This window comes from Colius striatus, chromosome Z, assembly GCF_028858725.1.
Source record: "Colius striatus isolate bColStr4 chromosome Z, bColStr4.1.hap1, whole genome shotgun sequence".
NCBI lineage: Eukaryota > Metazoa > Chordata > Aves > Coliiformes > Coliidae > Colius > Colius striatus.
In genome coordinates, this window is record NC_084790.1 from 69,076,884 (window position 1) to 69,104,376 (window position 27,493).

Sequence of the window (27,493 nt, forward strand, 5' to 3'; positions counted from 1 at the left end):
TATGTGAGAGTACAGCAGATGATTGCTGCAGTAGCAGTCTCTGGGCTAAAATATCTGGAGAAACCAAGTTCATATTTCTGTTTTACCTGATTTAGAAGAGAGCACTCTGAATAGGAAAGAAGAAAGACTTGGATCCATTCTTACATATTTTAAATCACACTCTTAGCTGGAATCACCTATGGATGTGAACAGATCAAATTTGTATCTAAGGCAGATGGGAATATTTTTGAGCTGAAAATAGCAAACGATTTCATGGGAAACAAGGAAACAAATGTGGAAAAAACTGTGAAATGGACTTGTCTGTCTCAAAGTTGTCAAGTCTGGTTTTCCCAGGAATAACTGAAAAGGTCCTGAGCAAGGATGTAGCCATTGGATTTTCTTTGGCAATGATTTTTGAGTGAGTTTGCAGTTCTGGCTGTGATTGCTTGGCTGCAGTGAAGTTGCTGTATATTGGTTAGTACTAGTACTTTAGTAATTGCTATAATTGAAAATATCCAATACAATATATTCCTATAGGAACTAGTGAAGTGCCATTTTCATGTGATTCTAAATCTTTTACAGTGGGATGTTATAACAAGGCTATATCAGGATTTGTTGTCCCACAAATTATTTATGAAATATCTCAAAGAGCTGTTAATAAAGTCTTTGTACATTATTATGTTCTCCCATATTTTTGATATGCCAAATATTTAAGAGGAAAAATAACTATGCTTTTGAGATGTATTTTAGTAAAAAATCACAGGGATTTCATCTGTGCATACCATTAATCCAATTTCCTAAAACTCAGAGGGGAAAAATATAGGTAATACAGTTTTAAATGAATTCTAGGTAGCTAAAATAGCTTTTCGATTAATATGATTCCAAATGTGCCAATGTGTGAGTTTCCAAGAAGAAAATACATATTCTCAGTTTAAATGCAGCCTAGTTTGTAGGAGTTACAGATTCATCTCTCACCTTTGCCACTTTTTCAGTATTGAATATTATCTATTCAATAGCTCAGTTGTGTATACAGGGAAATTTTGTTTATTTTCCCCATTTGACGGTGATGTATTACACTACTTCTGTTACAAGCTGACTGTCTTAGAGGATGCCAGTTGGTTAAGGCTGACTGCTCAAATAACGTTTTGCTCATACTGGAACAGTTGGTAAACTCAACATTTAACTCTTGGTTTTTGAATCACAAAAGTACAAAGAGGTACTTTTTATTGGACTAACTAGAGAGGAAAGAATATTTTTTTTATTCATCTGCTTAAGTTACAAAAAATGGGAATATTATACTAAAATGTAACACAAACATTATTTCAAAAAAAATTAATCATCACTCTATCTTGCAAAGGCCAGTGGTTTATTAAGTTGAATTTTTTTAAAGAATTTTAAAGAATGCCATGGGCTACTGAGCTCAGATGGTAAATACTGCCATGGAAACTACTTATTATATGAATTACTTTTTAAAAAATTACTCATATCTATTGAGTTTGTCATATTGTTTCATGTTAATGACGTTATATATAATGATGCAACATGTAACAGTATCCATCTATACAGTGCAGATTCGTATTAGTAAACTGTTGTTTAGTTACCAGGCTTCACTTATGTCACAGTGGGCATGTTGTAGACTGTGCACATCATTCTGATTATATCAGAAAATGTTTTTTCAAGAAATAACTGTTTCAATTTCCAAAGTGATCAATATGTTTTGGTCTACCCATCCCAAACAGTTTATTCCATGTATTCTTGATGTTCAGAAAGTGTTTTCCAGCCCAGAGTCCGAGCTTATCTGTTACATTGGCGTTGGGAGATACACCCTGATTTGGAGATCGTCAAGAAAATCAGAGTCCACGTTTCAGCTTATCTGGTCACATGAAAAGAAAAAGTCACATACTTTCCTATGGAGTTTCTAATCTACCAAAATGCCTTAAGTTCAGCTCATTGTGGTTTTACTTTTATTAATCCTCTTTTCAACCCTTTCAGTAAATTCTCACCCTACATTTTTGTCTCTAAAGGTATGTCTCTACCATTCAGCCCACAAGAATTTCTGCATATTTTTCTATGAGAAAATCTTGGGTTCTTTTCCTCATTATATTGTATTAATGGTCTTCTGACCACAGATCGAGATTCTAGTCTTTATCCTTTCTATTTTTTGTTTTAAAAATTACAATTTATCTTAATATGTTTCAATTCTTTAATTAAATAAATGAAAATTGGTTAAAGAATGAAATTTTACTAGCCCTGGGTTGATCTGTTCTGGTGTTACATTTTTTATAAGCTCTAGTGACAAAAGGAGGTTTAGCAACTTTATTCTACAAAAGAACATCAGGAAGTCTTCATCATTCCTTTGATTGGATGCTTTGAGCAGGAGTAAAAGAAAACCCAAAAGTTTTGTTACCTGTAATCTTGAACACTAGTATATCCTTTCAGATAAATAAAAGGCAATGTCACTAATCATAGAAACCTAGAATCAATAGGATTGGAAAAGACCTTGTTTAGGCCAATCAGGGAACAAAAGGCCACTATTAGCCTCAAGTACCAAAGACCTGAGGATTGCCAAAGGGCAGAGAGAGCTTAATTGCCTCTTAAGGTGCAGGACAAAACAGACCAGGCTACTTGACTTGAGGAAGAAAACAGAAAATAATTTAATGCAACATCAACTAAAGCATAACCATAAAACCCCGAAACATAACCAAAATAAAACAACACTGAGTGGTACAACAACAAAGAGTCCAACCAGCCCTTTAAGACCACCTTCTCCCCACCCCTCCCCTCTTCCTGGACTCAGAGCCCTGATCCCAGTGTTTTTATCTCCTCCTCTGCTGAATGGCCCAGCGGTGCAGGGAGTGGGGGTTTCAGTCAGTCTATTCCTTCTGCCATTTGTCTCTCCCCAGAGCAGATGGGCTCTGCACCAATCCTCCCTGCAAGTCCGTGAGGTACCTCACACACACGGCAACCCTGCACAGGCTGCTCCGACGTGCATTTATCCCAAAAGCTGCAGCTCCTTTCTGCCTATTGTGTGGGGCTGCTCTGCGGTGTGCAGGCTCTCCAGCACGGCCTGTGCCATGACTCTCTCCCCACACAGTCTCTCACCTGACTGGGTGCACTCACACAGAGCTGCTAGTGGCTCGCAGTCTTGCCATTGCCCTGCATGAGTTGCAGGGGTACAGCTGCGTTCTCACCACGGCTTGCAGAGGGGTCTTTGGTCTGGTGCTCCTCCTTCCTTCCTCCTTCTCTGATTGTGGCCTCCATCTTGTATCGTTCTTACACCTCCTGCAAGAACTTCAAATTCCTGTCCTAAATAGTGATGGCAGAGGTGCCAGATTGGCCCAGCTGGGCCGGAGGTAGGTCTGAACCCAGAAGCCGGGTGAGAGTCCAAAAACTCTTTACCAGATCTTCAATGCAACCCGGTCTTCCTGTTACCAAAGGAAAAACAGCTCCTTGCTAAACCGTGACAGACTTTTAAGGTCATCAAATCTAATCACTAATCTCACACTGCCAGGCCCATCACTAAATGAAACCATATCCCTCAGCACCTCATCTATGCATCTTTTCAATATCTCCAGAGATGGTGACTCCACCACCTCTCTGGGCAGCCTGTTCCAATGCTTAATAACTCTTTCAGTTAAAAAGTTTTTCCTAATGTCTAATCTAAACATCTCCTGGTGTAACTTGAGCTCATTTCCTCCTCTTCTATCATTCATTGCTAGAGAGAAGAGATTGATCCCCACCTCATTACAACTCCCCATCAGGTAGTTGTAAAGACTGATCATGTCTCCTCTCAGCCTCCTTCTCTCCAGGTCAAACATCCCCAGCTCCCTCAGCCGTTCCCCATTTTATTTTTTCTCCAGACCCTTCACCAGCTTGGTTGCCCATTTCTGGGCACACTCCAGATCTTCAATGTCCTTCTTGTAGTGAGTGACCCAGTATTTGATGTGTGGCCTCACTAGCGCCAATTCAGCAGAGAAGACTGGAAATAGGAAACTATTTATCTTGGCCCATAGGAAACTGCTAGCAGATCATTGCAGATCAATGCAAAAATTTACTGTATGTTTTCCTCCAGTTTCGGCTAGCAGATCTGCATTTGTATTGAATGGGATCCTTAGATATAAAGACTCCCTGTAGCATCAACTGTGGTTTGTCTCTGTGGTTTGTCACTACTATAGGCTTGTCTAAATGATGAAGTTGCATTATCATTACTACTATGATGCATTGTCTATCAGAAATTATAGAGTTTAATTACCGATTAATTTTTTTTAAAACAATGAATTAAAAATTTAAACTGGGAATAAATGTTATCTTAAGCAACAACTATGGCATTGCAGCTCCAGCTTAAAAATAAAACATTCTAGATTGGGAAACTGGCAGGGAAGCCATGGATTTCATTACTGCTTTTATTACCTCTCCATGGAAAACACAGACACATTAGCAGATTAACTCTCTAGTTTGCATTTTTTATAGAACTGAAAATTCAATGCCATTAAGCACACTTAACAACAATGTTGTAGCAGTACTGATTTTTTTATTACTACTTCTAATTGAGAAGTTGTATTTGAGTATTATTTGAAGATACACATGGCAGGCATGGAGTTAAATCCTGGTCTATATTTGTGCAACTGTGAAGAGGATGTCACCTTCTTTATCCCCTCTTAAGGCTGCTGTATTGCTCATTAAACCTGGTGGTGGCTGGGTACAGTATCTGAGAGAGTGGAGAACTTCTGCACTTAAGGGGTATAAATAAACCTCTAAATACAAGGTGCTGACAGCTATTCATTCTGCCTTACTGACCCTCACTCCCCAATCTCCTAGCTGTTATTGCAATAAACTCCAAATGTAGATGAGAATGGCTGGAATCTTACTAACAATGCCTATGACACTTAGAGTTATTTAGAGATTATTTTCCCCCTAATTTTCTTCAGCCAAGACATCTGGATTTGAGAATCTTGAATTGTCATGAGTGTTGTCCTGTAATGGTATACTTACATGTTTTCTCTGAGAATAGTAGACTATCAGCCTTGTTTAACAGATCTAGGGAAAAAGGAGAGTGACCGTCTTGCTCCCTTTATCTGAGAAAGGAAAATATCTCAATCTGTGACCTTGATTATTTGATTCTATACCTGTGTAGATTACGGTTTATAAGAGTTTTAAAATGTTTTTTGGAGGAAAAAACGATTAGAGATATGGAACTGAATGGAAATGAGGATGAAGTTAAAAACTTATCAAGAAAAAGCAAGTTGTGGCTACCTTATTTGCTTCCCATCTTTCTTTTGAGAAGATGGTTAAACTTCAAGTAGTAGATCTTGTTTTTCTATCATCCTGTAAAGTATTTCACACAGACTCATTTAGATTGGAAAGGACTTTCCTAAGAGCCACATCTCTGTGTCTTGAGTATCTTCAGAGACCATGACTCAACCATACCCGTGGGCAGCCTCTTCCAATGCTTGGCAACTTTTCCAGTGATTTTTTTTTTTTTTTTAATGTTTAATGTTTAATCTAAACCTCCCCTGGCACACTTTGAGGCTGTTTCTTCTTGTCCCGTTGCTTTGGAGAAAAGACCAACACTCACCTTGTCACAAGCTTCTTTCTAGAGAGTGATAAAGGGCTCATCTGTACCTTCTTTACTCCAGACTAAACAACCCCAGTTTCTTCAGCTGCTCCACACAAGAATTGTTCTTCAGATCTTTCGACGTTTCATTACTCTTCTTTGAACATGCTCCAGCACCTCATTGTCCTTCAAGTAATGAGTGGTCGAAAACTGAACACAGTACTTGAGGTGCAACCTCACCAGCACCAAGTACAGGGAAACAATCACTTCCCTGATCCTACTGGCCCTTCTATTGCTAATGAAAGCCAGGACGTTATTGGCCTTCTTGTCCACCTGGGCACACTGCTGGCTCATGTTCAAGTGGCTGTCAATCAATCCCCTCAGGTGCTTTCCCTTCAGGAAGCTTTCTAGCCACTCTTACCCAAGCCTGTAGTGTTGCGTGGGGTTGTGACCCAAGTTCAGGACCCCTCACTTGGCCTTGTTAAACCTCATACAGCTGGCCTCAACTATTGAACCATCCTCTCCAGGTCCTTCTGAATCTAAAAAAATGGATTTTGATGCAACAATTGTAAAAATGTTCAAAGGGCTTTTATTCTGTGGGAGAAGAGTAAAAAAGAAGTCTTATTCAGGCTAGGGAAATAAGTTCTTATGTATAAATTATACCTATGAAATCATCACAGAAGCAAACACCAGGGAAAGAAAAGCATTATTTAAAGATAAAATTGACAAAAGAGATAATGGTTACAAAATTTCTACAAATAAATTCAGTGTCAATCCAAAGACCATTCAAAATCATGAACAGGATGAAAGTCTGTGGCTTTGTTTTTTTCCATGACAGCAGTGGACATAACTAAGCTATTTCGAAGACAGAATATAATAAATAAAAAAATGATATTATGTGAAGTGGTAGTTTGAAGGTTTTATCCAGGAGGTCCTGGTGAGTCCTATGTAATTTTCTGTTGTATCTATCAACAGGACAAGTGGTAATGGGATGAAGCTGGAAGTCAGAAATTTCCATTTAAACATAGGAAAACATTATTTTACTGTGAGGTGATGGAGCCCTGGCACAGGCTGCCCAGGAAGGGTGTGAAGTCTCCTTCCTTGGAGGTCTTCAAGACCCATCTGAACATGTGCCTATGTGACCTAATCTAGGTGGACCTGTTTCAGCAAGGGAGTTTGACTAGATGATCTGTAAAGGTCACTTCCAACTCCTACCATTCTATGATTCTGTGATATCTTAGGAGTCCTAGAGGAAGGGTTAATGCTTGACTACTGCTCAACTGTCAGGTGACATAACTTAATCCACTGGAGAGCCCAACGGTGAAAAAACAGCCACTGCACAGAATTGCAAAAGATTGCTCCCTGTAGGTAGTTCTCACTGAACTGTACCCCACTTATCCATATTTTCCTGAGTTTGTTATCAGAATTAAATTCAGCTGTAGGACTCATGGTTTCTTCTGGTAATCTTCATAATCTTAGTCATAGTAATTACTGGCAATTGACTGTAAATTCTGTAGTGTGTTTCTCTTAGATTAAAAAGACATGATATATGAGAAGAAACATTGTGATGCAGCTTCTACTTTCTCATATCTGCAAGCTGGGACAAACTGTGTTGTGGATATTGACATACATGTTTGGAACAGTGAAAGGAGAAAAAGGCTTCAAAAGTTATGGTTTCATAAGGCAGGAAAGTTAGAAAGAGAATCTGTGCTTATCTCCGTCACTGTCCAGGAAGGTTGTTAAATTTTTGTGATATTGTTGTTTTGTGAGAAATTCTGCTTGATGTCTCTTAGTTATGCACAAGAGATGCATCATCTGAGTAGCATTAGGCAAGAGGGTGACTTGGATGTTGATGACACTAGATGCCCTGTCTACATTAGTCTTCCAGCTACTAAAGGAACTGAGAGGTAAAAATTCCAGTGTCTGTAAAGCTAGGTAATACATCTGTGGTGGGTTAACACTCATAGGCAGCTATGCCTCACATAGCTTGCTCAGTCCCCTGCCACTGTTTGTTCAGTATCCCACAGAGGAATGGGGAGAGAATCAAAGGGCAAAAGTGAGAAACTCATGAGTCAGGATGAAGACAGTTTAACAAGAAAATCAACTAACCAATCAACCAAGCAATACAAAACCAATCACTCACCACCAGCTCACCAATTACCAGACGGTCCTTGATCAATAGCCACCTTGGAAAATTCCTCCTCTGCCTCCCCAGCCCTCAGTATAGTGCTGAATGTGAGGTCATACGCTATAGTATACTTTGATCAACTTGTGTCCAGTGTCTTGGCCTTATGCCCTCCTGGCATCTTACTCACACCTGGCTAACTCACTGTGGCAGCAGAGTGAGAAACAGGAGAATGATTTCATGCTGTGTAAGTACTATTCAATAGTAGCAAATCCACCAGTGTTTGGTCACAAATCCAAAACATAGCACCAATATTGACTGATGGGAGGAAATTTAACTCCATTCCACAGTAAGTACAATATCCCATAGCTAAAAGACAAAACATTCTTGTGCTAATGAATGAGTAGCTCCTTTTTCACTCCAATAGAATTTACTTTTCTTCTCTGAGGGAATTAATTGGAAGAGAAATTAATTTCTAATTCCCCTATTCTTTATTTTATTTTAAGACATTTCTGCTTCAGTGATTATTTTTTGAGAAGGATATCACAAGATTATCACTGATCAGAGGGGAATATTGCAGATGATACCATGCTGAATAATACTGTTCACAGAATCATAGAATAGTAGGGTTGGAAGGGACCTCTAGAGATCATCTAGTCCAAATTCTAGTTCATGAATTTGAGGGAAAGGATGCCTTTCAGGGAGGCCTTGAGAGGCTTGAGGAGTTGACCTATGTGAACCTCATGAAAGTCTACAAGGTGAAATACAAGATCCTATCCTGCAGATAGGTTGGGGAAATTTTCAAAATCTATACAGGCTGGAGGATTAATGAATTGAGATCAGCACACAAGGAAATACTTCTGGATGAGAAATTGGATATGAACTGGTAATATGCACTTGAAGCTCAGAAAACTGTTGTATTCTGGTTTGCACCAAAAGAAGTGCGTCCAGCCGGTTGAAGGAAGTGATTCTTACTTTACGCTTCACACTGGAGAGACACCATTTGAAGTACTGCATCCGGATCTGGGATTCCCAGTACAAGAAAGACATAGAATTGTAAAACAGTTTTGGTTAAGATCATTAAGTCCAACCACTCACCTAACACTGTCAAGCCCACCACTAAACCAAGTCCCTCAGCATCTCATCTATGTGTCTTTTAAATATCTCCAGGGATGATAACTGCACCACCTCTCTGGTGCCAGTGTTTAACAATTCTCTTAATGAAAAAGTTCTTAATGTCTAATCTACACGTCCCCTGATGCAACTTGAGACTATTTCCTCTTGCCTTATCATTTGTTACCTGGGATAAGAAACTAATCCCCACCTTGTCAGAACCTCCTTTGAAGTATTTGTAGAAAGTGACAAAATCTGTCTTCAACTGCCTCTTCTCCAGAATAAACAACTCCAGTTCTCTCAATTACTCGTCACTGTAAACTTGTGCTTGATACACTTCACCAGTTTTGTTGCATGTCTCTGCATGTCACCTCCTGTAGTGAGGGGCCGAAAACATATTATTTGTGGTCTAGCCTCACTAGCTCTGAATAGAGTGGAACAATCATTTCCATGCTTCTGCTGGCCACACTATTTCTGGTACAAACCAGAATGCTACTGGCCTTCTTGGCCACCTGGGCATGCTGCTGGCTTATTTTCAGATGTCTGTAGATCAACATCTCCAGGTCCTTTTCTTCAGGACATCTTTCCAGTCACTCTGCCCTAAGCCTGTAGCACTGCACGGGGTTGTTGTTGTTGCAGCACTTGGCACTTGGCCTTGTTAAAACTCATACAAATGGCCTCTACCCATTGCTCCAGCCAGACCAGGTCCCTCAAGCAGTTCAACACTCCCACTCAGTTTGGTGTCATCAGCAAACTTACTGAGGGTGCACTCAATCACTTCATCCAGATTATTGATAAAGATGTTAAGAGGCCACAATGCTGAGCCTCTGGTGACTGGCCACCAACTGGGTTTTACTCCATTCACCACCAATCTCTGGGCCTGGCCATCCAGGCCATTTTCCACCCATCTCAGAGTAGGTCCATCTAAGCTGTGGACAGTCAGTTTCCCCAGGAGGATGCAGTGAGAGATGGTGTCAAAGGCTTTACTAAAGTCTGTGTACCTGTTAAACAGTGTTTAAAGGAACATGTCTTATGAGGAATGGCTGAAACAGTTGGGAATTTTCAGCTTGAGGAAGAGAAGGTTCCAGGGAGACTTTATTGTAGCTTTTCAATATATAAAGCAATCTTAATGAAAAGATAAAGCCTGTGGTGGCCCTGGGAACAATGATTTCAAAATGAGAGTGAAATTTGATTGGGTTTGTGGAAGTATATTTTACATTAAGGATGGTAATACACTGAGAGATGTATCCTGGACAAGTTCAGGATGTGTCATCATCAGAAGTTTTCAAAATCAGGTTGTACAGAGTTTTAAACTAAATTATCTTCTAAGGTCCCCACCAGCTGAAACCATTCTGTGGTTCTGTGACTGTGATTCTATGATCATCCATGTAATATAAAAGTACAGCTGTCCATAGAACGTTCTTATTTTGTTATATGCGTCTTTAAGGGCTCCTTTGCTAATATGTCATCTATTTGATATGTTCATATTCCTCATTTTTTTTTTGACTATGTCACAGTACAATTTGCATTTTTCACTATAATACATTTTGCTTGTTAAAGATGTCTCTAAAGCCTTTTTTACTGGAGATTATGTAATGCCATATATAGAAGAAACAGAAAGGATAATGTGCGTAAATGTAGCCTAGAATATTAGAAGGGCCTTAAAAGTAAGACAATAGGGATGACAAATTGCAGTAAGGAAAATAATGAAACGAATGCAAGCTCCCATTGTCTTTTATAGTAAAAAGCTTGCAATATTGGATAGCAAAGACAGAATTCTTTATTTAGTAAGCTTAGCAGGAGCGATTGTTCACAATGTTCTATAAAAAATACTGAGGTTTTTTTGTTAGCAGGCAAGTTTTCAAAACAAACGTCAACTTCCTTAGTTTCAATTGAGGTCAGTGAGTATCTCATAGAATCACAGAATCACACAGAATCATAGAATCCTAAGGTGTGGAAGGGACCTTGTGAGATCGTCTAGTCCAACCTCCCTGCCAGAACAGGACCATCAAGAGTAGGTCACATAGAAACTCATTCAGATGTGTTTTGAATGTCTCCAGAGAAGGAGACTTCATAACTCATCTGGACAGCCCGTTCCAGTGCTCTCTTACCCTCACATCTTGTCCCTGATGTTGCAAGTCTTTGTTGTCACTGATTAAAAGAAATCCATACAAGTACAACACAGCACTATTGACTGCACCCCTGTTAGCAGCCACTGCACTCACTTATCATCACAATAAGAATTTTTTTCTTGGCTAAACTGAGTATTCCTTTTATTTTTGCCTTCTCCCTTCTTGTTTTCTTTGTTTTGTTTTTAATGAGCTGATTTTAATTATCTTTCCCTTACAGGCTGCTTAAAAAACCTCAAAGTGCTAAATGTGAGTTTCAATAATTTGAAGTCAATCCCTCCGGAACTGGGTGATTGTGCGAATCTGGAAAAACTGGATTTGTCTGGAAATATGGAAATAACAGAGCTCCCATTTGAAGTAAGATAACAAATGAATCTTCTTCTTCTTTTTTTTTTTTTTTTTTTTTTTAATTTCACTTACAAAGGCAGTTTATTGTAGTCTTAAAATCTTTTCTTAACAGATTAGGTCACGTTCACATCTTTTGGCAATACCGTTTTAGTAGCAATATCGATGAAAATGCCTTAACAGCAGTTAAATGGGACCAAGGTTTTTCTTTTTATTTCAGTTTTCAAATTACTAAATTTTGCTTATATTTATTCTGATATATGAAGGAGGACATGGTCAGAAAGAGATTTGTTCAGTGGTGATGAGAAGTAGGCTGCAAAGAACTATTTTCTGTGAAAGTAAAATGTGTTTTAACAGTTAAATCCACATATTAACCTTCCATTGTTCCTAGTGCCTATTTTCCATTAAAAACAATATGTAGAGTTCTATAAACAAAACTGCATGTTTCTGTGAGCAGAAATACCTGTCTGAATGGTGAGACATGGTATGATTATTAGAACAAAGACTGAGAAGAGCACTCCAAGGCACGCACCAACATTATTTTTTATGTTGGAAATGTAACTGTTTTCTGCCACACAGCTGCTGTGAAATTTATTGTTCACGGAGAAATGAAACCATTGGATAGCACCTAACCATAATTTCAGATGTTATCTACATTTCTTAGGTTCTTAACATCCTAATTCCTGGAGGACGAGTAGGAGAAGCTTTAGGGAGGAGCGTTAGGCTCTCCTTTCCTGATTCCTACTTTTTTTTCCTAAACATCTGTTACTGATGATTTACAGGCAATGTTGCAGTGGTTTGCCTATGATTATGTTCTGTTCTGAGGAAATGCAACCAGTAATTTCCTCTCTGATTTTCACTGTAAGGTAGTTTATCTGATGAGAATTATTAAAAAATTATATGGAGGAAACAGAGAGGGTGAATGAGATTTTCACATCATCACGGACACTGCATAGAAATGCTAGCAATAACACAGTGCAAATCTCTTTCTTCTCTTCTTGCTACTGATAGTAAAGGCAGGGCACAAACCTGATGTTGTAGTTTGACCCCAGCCAGCAACTAAGCGTTATGCAGCTGTTTGCTCACTTCTCCCACCCTCAGTGGGATGGAGAGGAGAAATGTGAAAAAAAGAATAAAGTTTGTGGGTTGAGATAACAGTATAATAACAAAAATGATATAAAAGATAATTATAACAATACTAATACATAATAGTCACCATCATAATAGCAATTAAAAGAAATAAAACAGATAGAGAAATAAAACCGAAAGGAACAAAACCCAGACCCGAATGCTGTACAGTGAAATTTTTCACCACCCACTGACTGATGTGTGAGCAGCAAACTGCCCTTCCCCACCAACTCCCACTGGTTTATATACTGGACATGATGCTCTATGGTATGGAATAATCCTTTGGGTGGTTCGAGTAATTTGTCCTGGCCATGCTCCCTCCTAGCTCCTGGTGAGGCCTGCAGCACACTGTTGGCTTGGTGGGGTGAGGAAAGCCCATGATGCTGTGCAAGGGCTATTCAGCAATAACAAAAGCATCCTTGTGTTATCAAAATTATTTTCAGCCTAAATCCAAGACATAGCCCTAAAATTAACTTTCATAGAATCACAGAATCATAGAATGGTAGGGGTTGGAAGGGACCTTTAGAGATCATCTGCAGAAGTAGGTTCACCTAGATCAGGTCGCATAGGAACGTGTCAAGGCAGGTCTTGAAGACCTCCAAGGAAGGAAACTCCACAACCCCTCTGGGCAGCCTGTGCCACTGCTCCGGCACCCTCACAGTGAAACAGTTTTTCCTTACATTTAAGTAGAATTTTTTGTGTTCCAGCTTCATCCCATTACCCCTTGTCCTGTTACAATCTACTATAGAAAAGAGGGATGTCCCAACCTCCTGACACCCACTGTTTAGATATTTGTAAATGTTAATAAGATCACCCTTCAGTCTCCTCCAGACTAAATAGTCCCAGTTTCTGCAGCTTTTCCTTGTATGAAAGATGTTCCATACCCCTGATCATCTTGGTGGCCCTGTGCTGGACTCTCTCCAGCACTTCCTTGTCCCTTTAGAGCTGAGGAGCCCAGAACTGGACACAGGACTCCAGATGAGGCCTCACCAGGGCAAAGTGGAGGGAGAGTTGGACCTCCCTTGACCTGCTGGCCACACTCTTCTTGATGCATATCAGGATGCCATTGGCCTTCTTGGCCATGAGGGCACATTGTTGGCTCATATTTGGTTCATTATCTCAGAGAGACACTCCCAGGTGTCTCTCTGTAGAGCTGCTCTTCAGCAGTTTGACTCCCAGCCTGTACTGGTGAAGAGTGTTGTTCCTTCCCAGATGCAGGACTCTGCACTTGTCCTTGTTGAACCTCATGAGGTTCCTCTCTGCCCAAATCTCAAGCCGGTCGAGATCCCGCTGAATGGCAGCACAGCCTTCTGGGCAATTAGCCATTCCTCCCAGTTTGGTGTCATGAGCCAACTTGCTGAGGGTACACTCTGTCCCCTCATCCAGGTTGTTGATGAAGATGTTGAACAAGACTGGCCCCAAGACCAATCCCTGTGGAACTCTAAGGGCCACAGACTTCCAACTTGATTCTGTGCCATTGATCACCACTCTCTGGGCTCTGTCATTCAGCCAGCTCTTGATCTACCTCACTGTCCCCTCATCCAAGCCACACTGCCTGAGCTTTGTGATGAGGATGTTATGGGAGACAGTGTCAAAAGCCTTGCTGAAGTCAAGGTAGATGACATCTGCTGCTCTCCCCTCATCTAGCCAGCTGGTTATGCACTCATAGAAGGCTATCAGATTGCTCAAATGAGATTTCCCCTTGATGAAGCCATGTTGAGTCCCTCTGATATCCATCTTATCCTTCATATGTTTAGTGATAACATTCTGGATGAGTTCCATCACTTTTCCAGGGGTGGAGGTGAGGCTGACAGGCCTGTAGTTTCCTGGGTCATCCTTCCTGCCCTTTTTGAAGACTGACGTGACATTGGCCTTTCTCCAATTCTCAGGCACCTCACCTGTCCTCCATGATTGTTCAAAAATGATAGAGAGAGGCTTAGCAACCACATCAGCCAGCTTCCTCAGCACTCTAGGGTGCATCCCATCAGGAGCCACTGACTTACGAGCCTTAAGCTTGGCCAACAAGTCTTTAACCTCTTCCTCTTCCACTTAGGACAAGCTGACAATTCAGTATTTTGGCCTTCTCTGCATCCTCAGTCACCAGGGCACCCTCAGCATTTAGCAGCAGGCCCACATCCCCCCTCACCATCCTTCTGCTGCTGATGTACTTCAAAAATGCCTTATTGCTGTCCTTAACATCCCTGGCTAAATTTAATTCTAGAAGGTCTCTAGTCTTCCTAGTTGCACCCCTGCATGCCCTGGCAATGTTCCTATACTCTTCCCACAAAGCCAGCCCCTGTTTCCACCTCTCATAGATGGCTGCTTTATGCCTGAGTTGTCCCAGCAGATCCTTGCTCAGCCAAGGAGGCCTCCTACCTCCTTTTCCTCCTTTCTTGCGCATGGGGACATACTGATCCTCGGTTTGGAGGAAGCGGTGCTAGAAGACTGACCAGCTCCCATGGGCACTTCTACCATCTAGAATTGTATCCCATGAGATCCATCCAAGTAGATCTTTGAAGAGGCCAAAATCGGCTCGCCTGAAATCCAGGGTCATGATCCTGCTTTGTGTTCTTCCTCTTCCACACAGGATCTTGAACTCTACCATCTCATGGTCACTGCAGCCGAGGTTGCCTCCAACCTTCACATCCCCAACCAGGCCCTCTCTATTTGTCAGTACCAGGCCCAGCAGCACACCCCTCCTTGTTGGTTCCTCGATCATCTGTGACACGAAGTTGTTGTCAACAGTCTGCAGGAACCTCCTGGACTGTGTGTGCTTGGCTGTGTGGCTATCCCAGCAAATATCAGGGTGGTTAAAGTCCCCCATGAGGACCAGGGACTGTGATCGTGAGGCAGCTCTCAGCTGTTTGAAGAGGGCCTCATCCACATCCTCCTCCTGATCAGGTGGCCTGTAGCAAACTCCTACAACAGTGTCACCTGCCTTGCCCTGGCCATTAATTTTCACCCATAAGCACTCTACCAGCTCCTCATCCCCACCCAGGCACAGTTCAGTACACATTAATTGCTCACTCACATAGAGAGCAACTCCACCTCCACGGCTTGTCAGTCTGTCTTTCCTGAACAATACATAACCCTCCATGGCTGTGCTCCAGTCATGGCAGCTGTCCCACCACGTCTCTGTGACCGCAATGAGGTTGTAGCCCCGCATCCGCACCCACATCTCCAGTTCCTCCTGCTTATTCCCCAGGCTGCGTGCATTGGTGTAGAGGCAATGCAGGGGCTTACTCAAACACACAGGTTTCCCTGGGCGGGTGCAGGAGGTTCCTCCCCGGTTTGGCTCTTTCTCAGGGTGGTCAGCCTTCCACATCTCAGCCCAGTGTGCAGACGAAGGGCACTTATCATTGCATTCCCTGTCCTGCCCTGTTTCCCAGCTAGAGGGGACAGCTTGTTCTGTTTTGCTTCTCCCCTCACCCCCCAAGTCCCTTAGTTTAAAGACCTCTTTATTAAATTTGCTAGTCTGCTCGCAAATAACCCAGTGCCTTTACGGGAGAGATGAATCCCATCACGTCCGATGAAGCTGTAGTCCTCAAGGAAGGATCCACTGTCGAAGTACCCAAAGCCTTCCCGCCGGCACCAGACTCACAGCCAGGAGTTCACTTGGCTGAATTTTCCATTACAAACTCCTCCTTTATCACCAGTGAACAGGATAGAGAAGAAAATAACCTGAGCCCCTCTACCTTTTACCTGCTTCCCCAAGTATTTAAAATCCATCTGGATCCTGGAGATGTCATGTCTCATGACATCATTCATACCTACATGGAACACAAGTAGGGAGTAGTAGCCTGCATCCCTGATGAGCCGTGGCACGCTCTTGGCCACATCCCTGATCTTGGCCCCAGGCAAGCAACACACCTCTCTTGACTCCCTACCTGCTCCACAGATGGGTCTCTCAGTGCCCCTTAGCAGCGAGTCACCCACAACAAGCACCCTTCACCTCTTCCTGCAATGTCCATTACCTACTGCAGGTGGAATAGATGATGGGTTGTTTAGTGGGTTTTCCCCTCTTGCTTGGGAGGGAGCTTGCTCGTCAAAGTCCCTTGTTGTCAGTGCTCGTACTTATTTGTAATGGACACTCTGGAAGGAGGGCTTTGAAGTCAAACCTTTGTCTTTGTTGTAACCAGAGTCTGTGACTTATGGGATTCACTGGAGGCTTGCACCTGATTGTGGAAGTCCCCAGCTTTCTCCACTTCTTCCCCTCTAATACTACAGAGCCTACTCACTGGTTCCTGCAGCTCTTTCACCAGGTGCTGCAGTTCCTGAACTTGAGGGCACCTATGACACTTTGTTGCCTCAGAGGCATAGGTCCCTAAGCAGTCTAAACACTACCTGTAGCACTCCACTTGGACCGAAGCTTCTCTAGTAACCAGCTCAGTCTGGGTGGATGCATTGACCTTCAACTGGGTTTTGTCCACCTGAGCCCTGGCTTTAGTCCTTAGGTGAGTGCTCACCATTTTGCTACGCTGAAGCTGAAGCTGGGGCACTTCTCTGACTTCTGCTTCTCTAAATGGGCCGCGAGGTTGTTCCCTGCCCTTCCTCCCCGCTCGCCCTGCCTGCGTGAACTGCCGCACCACACCCTGGCCGCTCGTGCTCCCTGTGGGACGATTAAATCCCCCGCGGTTGCTGCGGCTCCGCCTCCCGGCAAGACCGTCCCCCTCACGAGAGCTGCCTGGTCCTGGCGGCTCTCCTTGCTTATCCTCCGCTCCCCGTGCTCCAGGAACCCCCCGATTACCTCAATCGGCCGCACAGCCGCGAATAAAAGAGCCTTGCCTCAGCTTTGTTTACCGCCGTTTGTTTACCTAGTTAAACAGAATTATAATTAGTTGTCTCTTGCATCTTTCAACAATGCTAACATATAGCCTGAAAAAAACCAGCTGATGTGATTAGAGATTCCTTAAACACTGTGCTAAGTTTTTCAAACACAGCAGTATCCAGAAAAGACATAAATAGCTTTTTATGCATTAATGTAATTTTAAAAGAGATTTTAAAGCTGAGCTGGAACAGCTGGAAAGGCTTTTTTGGCCTCTTTTGGTCTGATTTGGCTTCTCTGACCAGTCTTAGTCAGTGAAGGGATATATTTAGCAGCAAGAGCAGAGGCACAAGCTCTATGCAGGTGTGGGGAGACACTGTAGGTCCCCAGTAGGCATTTCCATGTAACTTCTTGTCCTTGTGATCCATGACTCACACTTCCAAAGCCACACCCTCATTATACAGTCAGGACACTGGTAGTCTTTATAGAAATGTACAATGACAGGTGGATTTACCAGCACATTATCCTTCAAAGCTGCAAACTTCCATACCTATTTATTTCCCTTAACATTTGTTTTTCATGTGCATAACAATTATAAAATGAAAAACACGGTCAGGGGAGTTTACAAGACATTAATTTCCCAAGGGTTTAACTATTCAGTCAGGCACTGGAAGAACTCACCCTTAGCTCCTTCTTCTGTCATTCAGCACGATTACAAAGCACCCATAAAATCTCCACAGTTGCAGCATTTTCAGAAAGCTACAAAGGAGTTATGTATTAGATTTTTTAGAAAATTAATTTTGTGTGGGTTTTGCAGGATCACAAAACAAAGAGGAGTTGTGTAATAAAGGGTTTAACTTAGTACTGTGAAGTCAACAGCAGCAACCCAACCTCTGACAAAATTCTTCATTTTAAATCACCGTCAAAGTCCCATTTACCTTAATCAGACCAGCCTTTCTGTGCGTATGTTTCACAGCCTCACAAATGTTTTTCTATTGCTTGGCTTGGGTGCCTATCTGTGAGACAGGATTTCATCTTGTCCTTTGCTCAGTGCTTGCATTCTCTTTGACTTTTCTTAGTGCTCATGACAAGTTGTTTTCCAATGCAGTTGGCCAAAGTGTTGTCAATCCATGCATGCAACAGCTGCTTTATGGAACTGGCATAAGATGTAACATCAAACATTAGCAGGACGGGTGTGAAACCCAAAAGAGCAGGTGCAAAGGTGTTAGGTGTCAAGGAGATTCATGGAGGCCCTACTGCTGCAAGAACTCTCATAAATATTTTAACAGACAAGGGGCTAAATAAGGGCAGGGGTCTATGTTAGGAAACAGGATGATGCATTTAGGCACAAGAAAATGTGTCAGTTGATCCTGTTCTTGACATTGTGCTTCCAAAATCTGCTAATTAATTTAGCATCACTTCAAAACCACTCTACTATGTGAGCATGTCAGCAGCTAATAATAACAGCCCACTTCATTAAAGAACTCACTCATTCCTACCTGAGTGCCCTTTCCTTTACCTTTAACATGAGTTCAAGAAAAGTGAGATAATCCTTCACTGTCTGATGTTTTTTTTTATAGCAGAGAATGATAGAGAGGTAGTAATGGAAAACTTGATGATGAGCAAAGAGGCATAATGTGAACATTACAACAGGGCTATATTGTTACAACAAGCATGAATCAAATTGTAAAATAATTGAGTGGAAGGAAAGAGTATTAGATATTATTTCAACTCTGCTTTTTCTGAAAATGGTTCTGAACCTCATTGAGTCCAGTAGCAAAATATGTTTTCAAAATTCTACTTGTCCTCCATTCATTAGCAAGATAATCTGAGGCAGATTTTATATAGCTACTGAATAAAAGTAGAGAGGAGAACAAATAGATAGCAGTAACACATTTACATATTCTGACTTAAAGAAAAATATTGCTGGTGCCCACATACATGGATTGATGAGAGTCAGAAGGAATTTGTAGGTGAAGGGAGAATGAAGCTCATTATTTGTTAGTCCATAAAGTGCAGCTAATGAGAGGTATTATTTATTCTGTAAGAAGAATAAAGTTGGTGAGTCTAACTGCAGTTAATGCATTTAATTTATTACTGAATACATGCCTATCAATTGTGAAGTAGTTTTAGATAGTAATACGATTGATCAAATCACCACAACTGTAAACAATACTTAGTAAGCCTGACTGATTTTTATTTATCATCACCGATCAGTGGAAAAGGCATAAAGTGTCATCCATATCAGCTGAAAGCAGATATCATCCTATTTTTTTTCCCCCTCGTATATAGCTCAGTCATGTAAGCCCTCTGCTTTACCAGTGCTGCGCAAAAAAGTGTGGAATTATACCCAATGTGAAGCGGAATTTATGAAGAAGACTGAAGGAAATTCAGTGGAGCGTATGATCCAGTGGTTGCTGCTTTTCTTATTGAAGAGATGCCAGTTCACAAAGCTGGGTCTCTGTCATGCTTCTGAACTGCAACATAAAGCATGATGAGTTTCAGGTTAAGAAATTAATGACTGGGTATATGTTATATATGCTAAGTTAATGCTCATTTGTATATAGAGTTTTCATGAAGACTTTGTATGACTATATGACAGAACATTCCCTGGCTGTGTCTGGTTATATGATAGATGGTTATATGACTAAACAACTGGAGAGACTATGCACCACAAGGCTGCTACTGGGGGTTATGACTCCCAGCTTCAGTCCTGTCAGGTGTCAGGACAGTGGCTGCCAAACTGTCTTGAAGCTGCCATTTTGCCTCATTTTGAAACATAGAACTGGTCAGTTAAAAGCTACATCTGACCTGTGTGATCGTGGTGGCAGAGGAGCTGAATGAGTTGGAAGATATGTGTCAAAATCACATGTGGGCATCACCATTTCATAATTTGCTGTTCTCTTCTGCCTTTGTGGCTGGTGTTTGGGTGGGGATTTATTTTTGGTTGGAGTTGGTGCTTTTCTATTGTTGGATTTTTTTTTTTTTTTCATCCTCAGAAGCTGACTCCAAGTCTGTTTCTTTGAAATGCTGGTTAAAGGCAATAAGAAGATTGACTAGACTTGAGGACCTAATATGATGCTTCATATCTGTAGAATGCTGGAGTACGGTTTTTTTTGAAAAAAGGGAGGAAATTAGGAGTTTATAAAAAAATATAGAGCATCTTAAATCTCCACTAATCTTATTACCAAAATAAAAAAAAGTCTTGGTAGGTATCTGACATTTTCCATAACACTTACCTGGAGTGATCATTAGAATGTCAAGATTAGAAATCGGCAAACTGGTGTATACTTTCTCTGATGTGTTTTTTGACCTTGGTAAGTGAATTCTTGCCATTATATTTCTGTTCACTTTCTCCCATTTGCCTGTCATAGCTACTAATGATATTAGAACTTCACAGTAAAAATGTCTCAACATGTGTTTTTACAGCATAGCATCACAGAGCTCCATTAGGAGTTCCATGTGCTCTGGTAATGTGCTATTATTGTAAAATATTGCTACATTGCATATCTACTTTCTAGAGAATACAACTTTTTAGTTTTCACCTTTGAAATAACAATAAGCAGCTGAATATACAGTGTTCGGTGTTATTCTACTGGAACATCAGAGAAGTGTTTGTGCCATACTCTGAAGCTGAAAAAAAAAATCTGAATTGTCATCTGAACAATGAGATAGAAATAGAGGTTTTCATTATTTGTGTACATGGCAGCCATATCTGAATTTTGTGAAGTTTTTTAACTGAAACACTCATTGCTGTGGCAATTCCCGTAGTCTAATTGCACAGAAGTTTATTTTTAAGGCGAAGTCCAGTACTTTATGGTTATGTTGCTCTTACACTGCAAAGGAAGAATGCATCACAAATTTACCATTTCTTTCTTATTTCTTCTACTCTTTACAGTCTTTTCTGATCTTGATTTAGGGATTTCATAACTACTGCAAAAAAAAAAAGTGAGGAAAAATCCTGAAGTCTTCCCATCCTGTTAATGGCTATTACTTATCTCTGAATCTCACCTACTAATGTATTTTTCCTTGAGAAAAAATGATCAAAACTATGAGATTTTGTATTTAGGTGTACAATTATCTTATTTAGTGTCAAGCAATTTTGGAGTTAATTGTTGTATATCATGTTGCATATCTATCCAACTGTTTACTTATTTTTTGACCACTACTGAGTATCAAACACAAGATTTTCACTGAGTTATATACAGCTACTTTTTTCATCTTTCCATCTTTTCCCAGATTACAATCAGTTTAAGAAATGTGTGCATTTCAGTGTTCTTATATTAGCTTGTACCTCACCATGTTGATTTTTATTTTAAGTTGTGAAAATTTTGACAGTTTTAGATGCATACTATTAATAATAAATGTTAGTCCTTCTCAGTATTTATTCTATAGTCATAGTTTCCTTTGTTATATTCACATTTTTATATGCTCAAAGCATTATATAGGTATTTGTAAAATGTCATATTCATTGAAAATATCTCCCATTGCACATAATATGCACAAGTATGCAGAAGTGTTTTTTTTCTTTGTTTACTGTGAAAAAATTACCAGATGACTATATGTCTCCGACAGCAATGTGTAGCTAAGAAAAGATAAGTTGCTTGGACGCAATCTGAAGGGTACTGTGTAGTAAAACACTTGTTTGGAAGCCACTTATTTTGATATAAGATGTAGAAGAAAAAGTGTAAAATGTATCTGAGCTTATACTGCTTCAGTACCATAAAACCTGAATCTACACAATTTTTCTTCTGAGTAACTATGCTGAGACAGGCCAGATGACACATTTTGTTAGATATCTTTTCCTATTTAAGAGTCACAGGACAAAATTTAGCAATCCAAGTAGCATTATGGATCAAATCTTCAGTTGAGTTTGCACCTACCTCCTCCTGAGGTACTCTGAGTTGATGGGAGAACTCATAGCATAATTTAGACCTAGAAGCCTGCCTGAAATATAGAAGCATCTTAACTGCTCTATGTACTTGGCCAGATATTTTCTATGTAGGCAACTGGTTTTTTTTTTTTTTTTAAAGGAAATTTCTATAAATGCAGCATTAGTGTATAAGGAAAAGAAACAAACCCAAGCCTTAAAAGCAGATGAGGTTTGTAGGCTTACTGTGTTCTATGGGGCAGTACCAAAGATCACATGGCTGGGAGGTATTGCTAGAGAGCTGCAATGTGACCAGTGCCTGTCCCAGATCTCTGTAAATCTCACACCAGGGAGATTTTTCCTGTAAAATGATTAGTGAAATCCCAGTTTCAAGCTTTCATAAGTAAGCATATGCATAAATATTCAGTTATTTACTACTTCAAATTACTTGGACACAAGCAGGGTACTTGGACACAGACTCAATGGAGTAGTGCCAAATAGCAACAAAGCATTAAAACCATAAAAAGTCAAAATCTTGTGCTCTTAATTGCATAAAAAAGTTCTTAGAAAGTAGCCAAATGCCTGTTTGTGCAAATATCTCCACCCACTGTGCATATAATATATCTGACATTTTTCAGCTTTCTTGTGCAGGTGAGGAAAAGATCTCTCTATATGAGTCTTACTAACATTAGATATATTTCTGATTTTTACATGTTTGTATCAGAGAAAGACATAAAACCTAGAAATGTTACTATACAGAAAGAAAATAATCCTTTGGGAAGAAAAGGACTAAAAATTTTTCCTGTTGCATTTGCCATTATATTAAAGAAAGTACACAATACCCCTCTGCATGTATATAACACAACTACAAGAAAGGAAGGAAGAGGAGGGAAAGAAAATAAAATGCTATGTTCCTATCAAACCACAAAATTGTGAACTATTATGTTCACTTGTTGACAGTGTTCTCAGTTGTAGACTTGAATACTATCAGTGTCATGCACATGTAATCTATAGCATTAAAAAAAAAATTTTGATGATAGAAATTTTGCAACAATTTACTCAACTAGAAAAGGTCTAATTCCAGACCAGATATGTCACAGAGTAAGCTAGACTTACCTGCATTGTGATTTTCCTGCATTTTGGGATTTTCTTTATGAAACTATTGCTTCAAGAACAGATGAATCCTGTTCCAAGTTGTAAGATTCTCCTGCTTGGTAGCCAGTTGTCAAGTTGTCAAGCTACTCTGGTGTGCAGCACCACAGCATGCAAGACTCAGTGCCAAGGCAAAAAAAGTTTTACCATTTCTATTTGTAAAGCAAAAATCCATGGAGATTCTTATTCTGAATATCATAAGAAGCTCCTCATAGATCACAAACCTTCTGAGCTCCACTACTGAAGTCAGAATGTCTTTTCCTCCTTAATATTCTGTCATATATTTTTAAGCAAACTGATTTCTGGCTGCTATTTCATGAAGTTTTGTTTCCAAGCTTATCAGGCTATATCTGTTTAATCTGATACAGAAAGCTGTTTTCATTGCCTGGCACCAATACACATAAGATGAAATGATTCCATCATCAATCACCAAAATGCTACTGTTAGAGCCATGGAACACATTTGTAGGTTCATTTGCATGTCAAATCTCAAAGAGATTTCTTATTTATTTTGCTTCTGTCAATCTTATACCATTACCTGGTTCTCTTTTACTGATACTATCTATTAAAATACTTTGATATTTTCTTTCTTTCCAGTGAATGGTTACTATTTTATCAATGTAGAAAAAAGTCATTAGTTATTGTGTTATCATTATTTGGTTTTGCTGTCATCTTTGTCTATAATAGTTTTTTAAAGTTATTACAGAAAAAAAATTTCCTTCTCTTTTCGTTGTTTTTCCCTTGTCCTGCTTTGGCAAATAGTAATTTACTCTGGGCTTCAGAATTGAACATACTCAGTTTTTAAAATCAGAAGGGTAATTTCACCAGCTACACTGTGTAGTCATGGAAAAAGAGAATTATTATTGAAAAATATAAACATTGCATACTTAAATCATAATTAGATGGCACCACTTGAATACTATTTCTTCATCTGGTGTTGCATCTTGGAACAGAAATGTAAAAAACTTTTTGGTATGTCTCTATTCTGTTGTGAAAGTAAGTAGTTTTTGCTCATCTCTTTGTGAAGGAATAGAAAATACCTTAACAGGGTCTTTTGATAGATTCAAAGGACATTTCCTCTCGAAACATTCTGGAGAGTTTATTCCCATAAGCTATTGACATTGTTACTTTTCCTCTTCCAGTGGTTTTATTAAAACATACAAAGACTATGTACCCAAGGTGAGCTGCTATATCTACTTAACTTGATGAGAAACCCCTAAGTGACTTTTGGTATATTTTAGTTTTCCTTATAATGTGTGTTCTTAGCTTACAGTTTTGGAAGTTTGAAGACGAGATGCCTTTATGATGGCAAAATGCAATAATTTATGCAAACTGCATGTAGTTGCAGCAGTAAGACTATAAAATTTTAATGCAACTAATCAAGACAAACTTATTTTTTGAGATAGCAGACTTATTTTGACTTCAACCCAGAAAATCATTAATTGAGTACTTAATTTCACACATGCAACACATGTATTGGCTTGGAACAACTCCTATATTTAAATTTAAACACGTAATCCACATTCTATGGTTTTTAACTATATCTGCTGTTCTTCTTACTGTGTGGTTCATCAGTCACTTGTGAATGATCAATACCTGATATTTTAAGGAATGTTGCATGTGCAGATAGCTTTCTTATTTTTTTAAAATCTGATATAGCTTTCTTATTTTTTTTAAATCTGATAAAAGGTTTGTGTATACAAAAAACTGCTATAATAAAAAGCAAAGTCCCTTCCTATGATTTTTTTTTTTTTTTTACTTAGATCATAGAGTCATAATATCATAGAATCATAGAATGGTAGGGGTTGGAAGGGACCTTTAGAAATCATCTAGTCTAATCCCCCTCCAATTGGAGGTGCACCTAGATCAGGTCACACAGGAATGTGTCCAGGCAGATCTTGAAGACCTCCAAGGAAGGAGACTCCACAACCCCTCTGGGCAGCCTGTTCCACTGCTCCATCCTCCTCACAGTAAAATAGTTTTTTCTTATGTATAAATGTAACTTTTTGTGTTCCAGCTTCATCCCATTACTCCTTGTCTTGTTACTAGATAAAATAGAAAAGGGGGATTCCCCAACCTCCTGACATCTGACATTTATATACTTATAAATGTTAATGAGATCTCCCCTCAGTTGCCTCTTCTTCAGACTAAACAGCCCCAGTTCCTGCTGCCTTTCCTCATAAGGAAGATGCTCCAATCCCCTGATCATCTTGGTGGCCCTGCACTAAACTCTCTCCTGCAGTTCCATGTCCCTCTTGAGTAGAGGAGCCCAGAACTGGATACAGCAGTGCAGATGAGGCCTCACCAGTGCAGAGTCGAGAGGAGCAGAACCTCCCTTGACCTACTTACCACACTCTTCTCGATGCACCCCAGGATGCCATTGGCCTTCTTGGCCACGAGGGCACATTATTGGCTCATGGTTAGATTATTATCAACCAGGACTCCCAGGTGTCTCTCTGCAGAGCTGCTCTCCAGCAGGTCATCCCTATCCTGTCCTGGTGAAAGGGGTTGTTCGTCCCCAGATGCAGGACTCTGCACTTGTCCCTGTTGAAACTCATGAGATTCCTCTATGCCCAACTCTCAAGCTGGTGGAGATTCCTCTGAACAGCAGCACAATATGATAGTTAAATTTATGCGATTAAAACTTAGATATTTGATCGATGTTAATTCTCCGAAGATAAAAGGGGATAATCTCAAGAAAACATTTTGGTATAAGAATAATAGCATCTCTTTGTGGATTAGCTCTACAAAGGATTTTTGATTTTAGCATTCAAAAATCAGAATAATGCCATTTGAGTGAAGATGTTATTCTACATACATTTCTTGGATTGAGCTTATCATGTTATCATCAAATGACATACTGTTTGAAGACAGGCATTTTTAAACTTTAGAGGGTTTTTCACAAAATATGTAATGAGTATCTTGTTACTAAAGGATGGGATTGACTATTAAATTCTTTTGCCTCCTCAAATTTGCATCCAGTTTGGAATTCTGATAATGGATTGTGCTATAAATACACATGCAAATCTTCAAGAAAGACTTATGCATCTAAAGATACTTGTACTCTGTTTCTTTAACTGATGCTTTTCTCCAGAAATGTCAATGAGATGATAAAAGAGGTATACTTACAACTCTGTGACAGAGAAGATGGGATTTGGTTTCAGTGCGTGATATCTAAGTGGGCAACTGTGCAGTTTAGACTTAGAGTGTTCCCTTGTCATATGTACCATTCTGCTCTCAGCAAGCAAATGAGATGATAAGTGCCAACTTATGTATCTTGAGAGACAACATATATGCCAACCTGACCCTATTGAAGTGCCACAAATTTTCTTTAAATTCATTGAATCTGGAATTTCTGGATGAATGCATGTTTGTAATGCATTGATAGACACTTCTGGGTTAATCCTTTGTATATCTTGTCATACATTGACTTTGATGCAATGTGGTATCTGTCACAGAATGCTCAAACATAATTGAAAAATACAGTATTTTTGTGGTAAGGCTTGACAGGACTTTACTCCTTTTCATTTGTTGGTACTAAGTAGTAGGCAACTGATGATAAACTTGCATGCAATCTTATCAGTAAATCTGTTTTGCAGCAAAAAGCAGCAGACAAATAAAAACATACCCATTAATCAAATGACTTTTTCAGCCCAGGACATGGTGTCCTTTTCTTTCAACTGCAGGTTTAACTGTCAGAGAAAAAGAGGAGCAGTTGAGTTTCATGATGTTATCTGAATTATTTCTATGAACAAAATTATTAAGATAAGCAAAAAGGGATAGTTTGTCAAATAAAAATGACAACAGTGATTAAATATAAGGACCACAATAAGTGTGTTCAGGCAGCTAGGCTACAAAATCAAGCTGTTTTTAAAAATGGAACTTGTATAAACCCTATATACTGATTTATTCAAAGCACATAATAGAGGAAAATAGGGAAAACCAACATCAAGAGAAAGAAATTATAACATAAAAATGATAAGGAAGCCATGCTTGTTTGAAAGTGAAATGGTATAAAAGGTGCAAAAATCCATCAGTCCTTCAAGAAGAAATAAAATACGTATGGTTTTCCTTACAAAATATAATACACAGCTGCCCTAATTTCCATTGCATAATATATCATAGGTGTTTGTTGGTAACACATCAGAGACAGATTAAATAAAAACTCCGTTAGGTTTCACTATATGATAGGAAATGGACAGATTTTGTTAAATATTACCTTAGAAGAACAAGTATTGAGGTCTTGCAGCTTGCAGAATATAATCGTGGCTCCATATTTTCTGTGGTATACTGAACTAAACTTTATATCAACAGAGTTCATGGCATTATATTAT

The 27,493-nt window shown here is 39.7% G+C and overlaps 1 protein-coding gene across 1 annotated transcript in view; it reads left to right on the forward strand.

The window, feature by feature from the left end:
* LRRC2 (leucine rich repeat containing 2) overlaps window positions 1–27,493 on the forward strand; it is a 59,516-nt gene that overhangs the window by 23,948 nt on the left and 8,075 nt on the right. Inside the window, exon 4 of the mRNA XM_062019020.1 lies at window positions 11,121–11,257. Coding sequence (XP_061875004.1) covers window positions 11,121–11,257 — 137 coding nt within the window. The remainder of the gene's footprint in view (window positions 1–11,120; window positions 11,258–27,493) is intronic.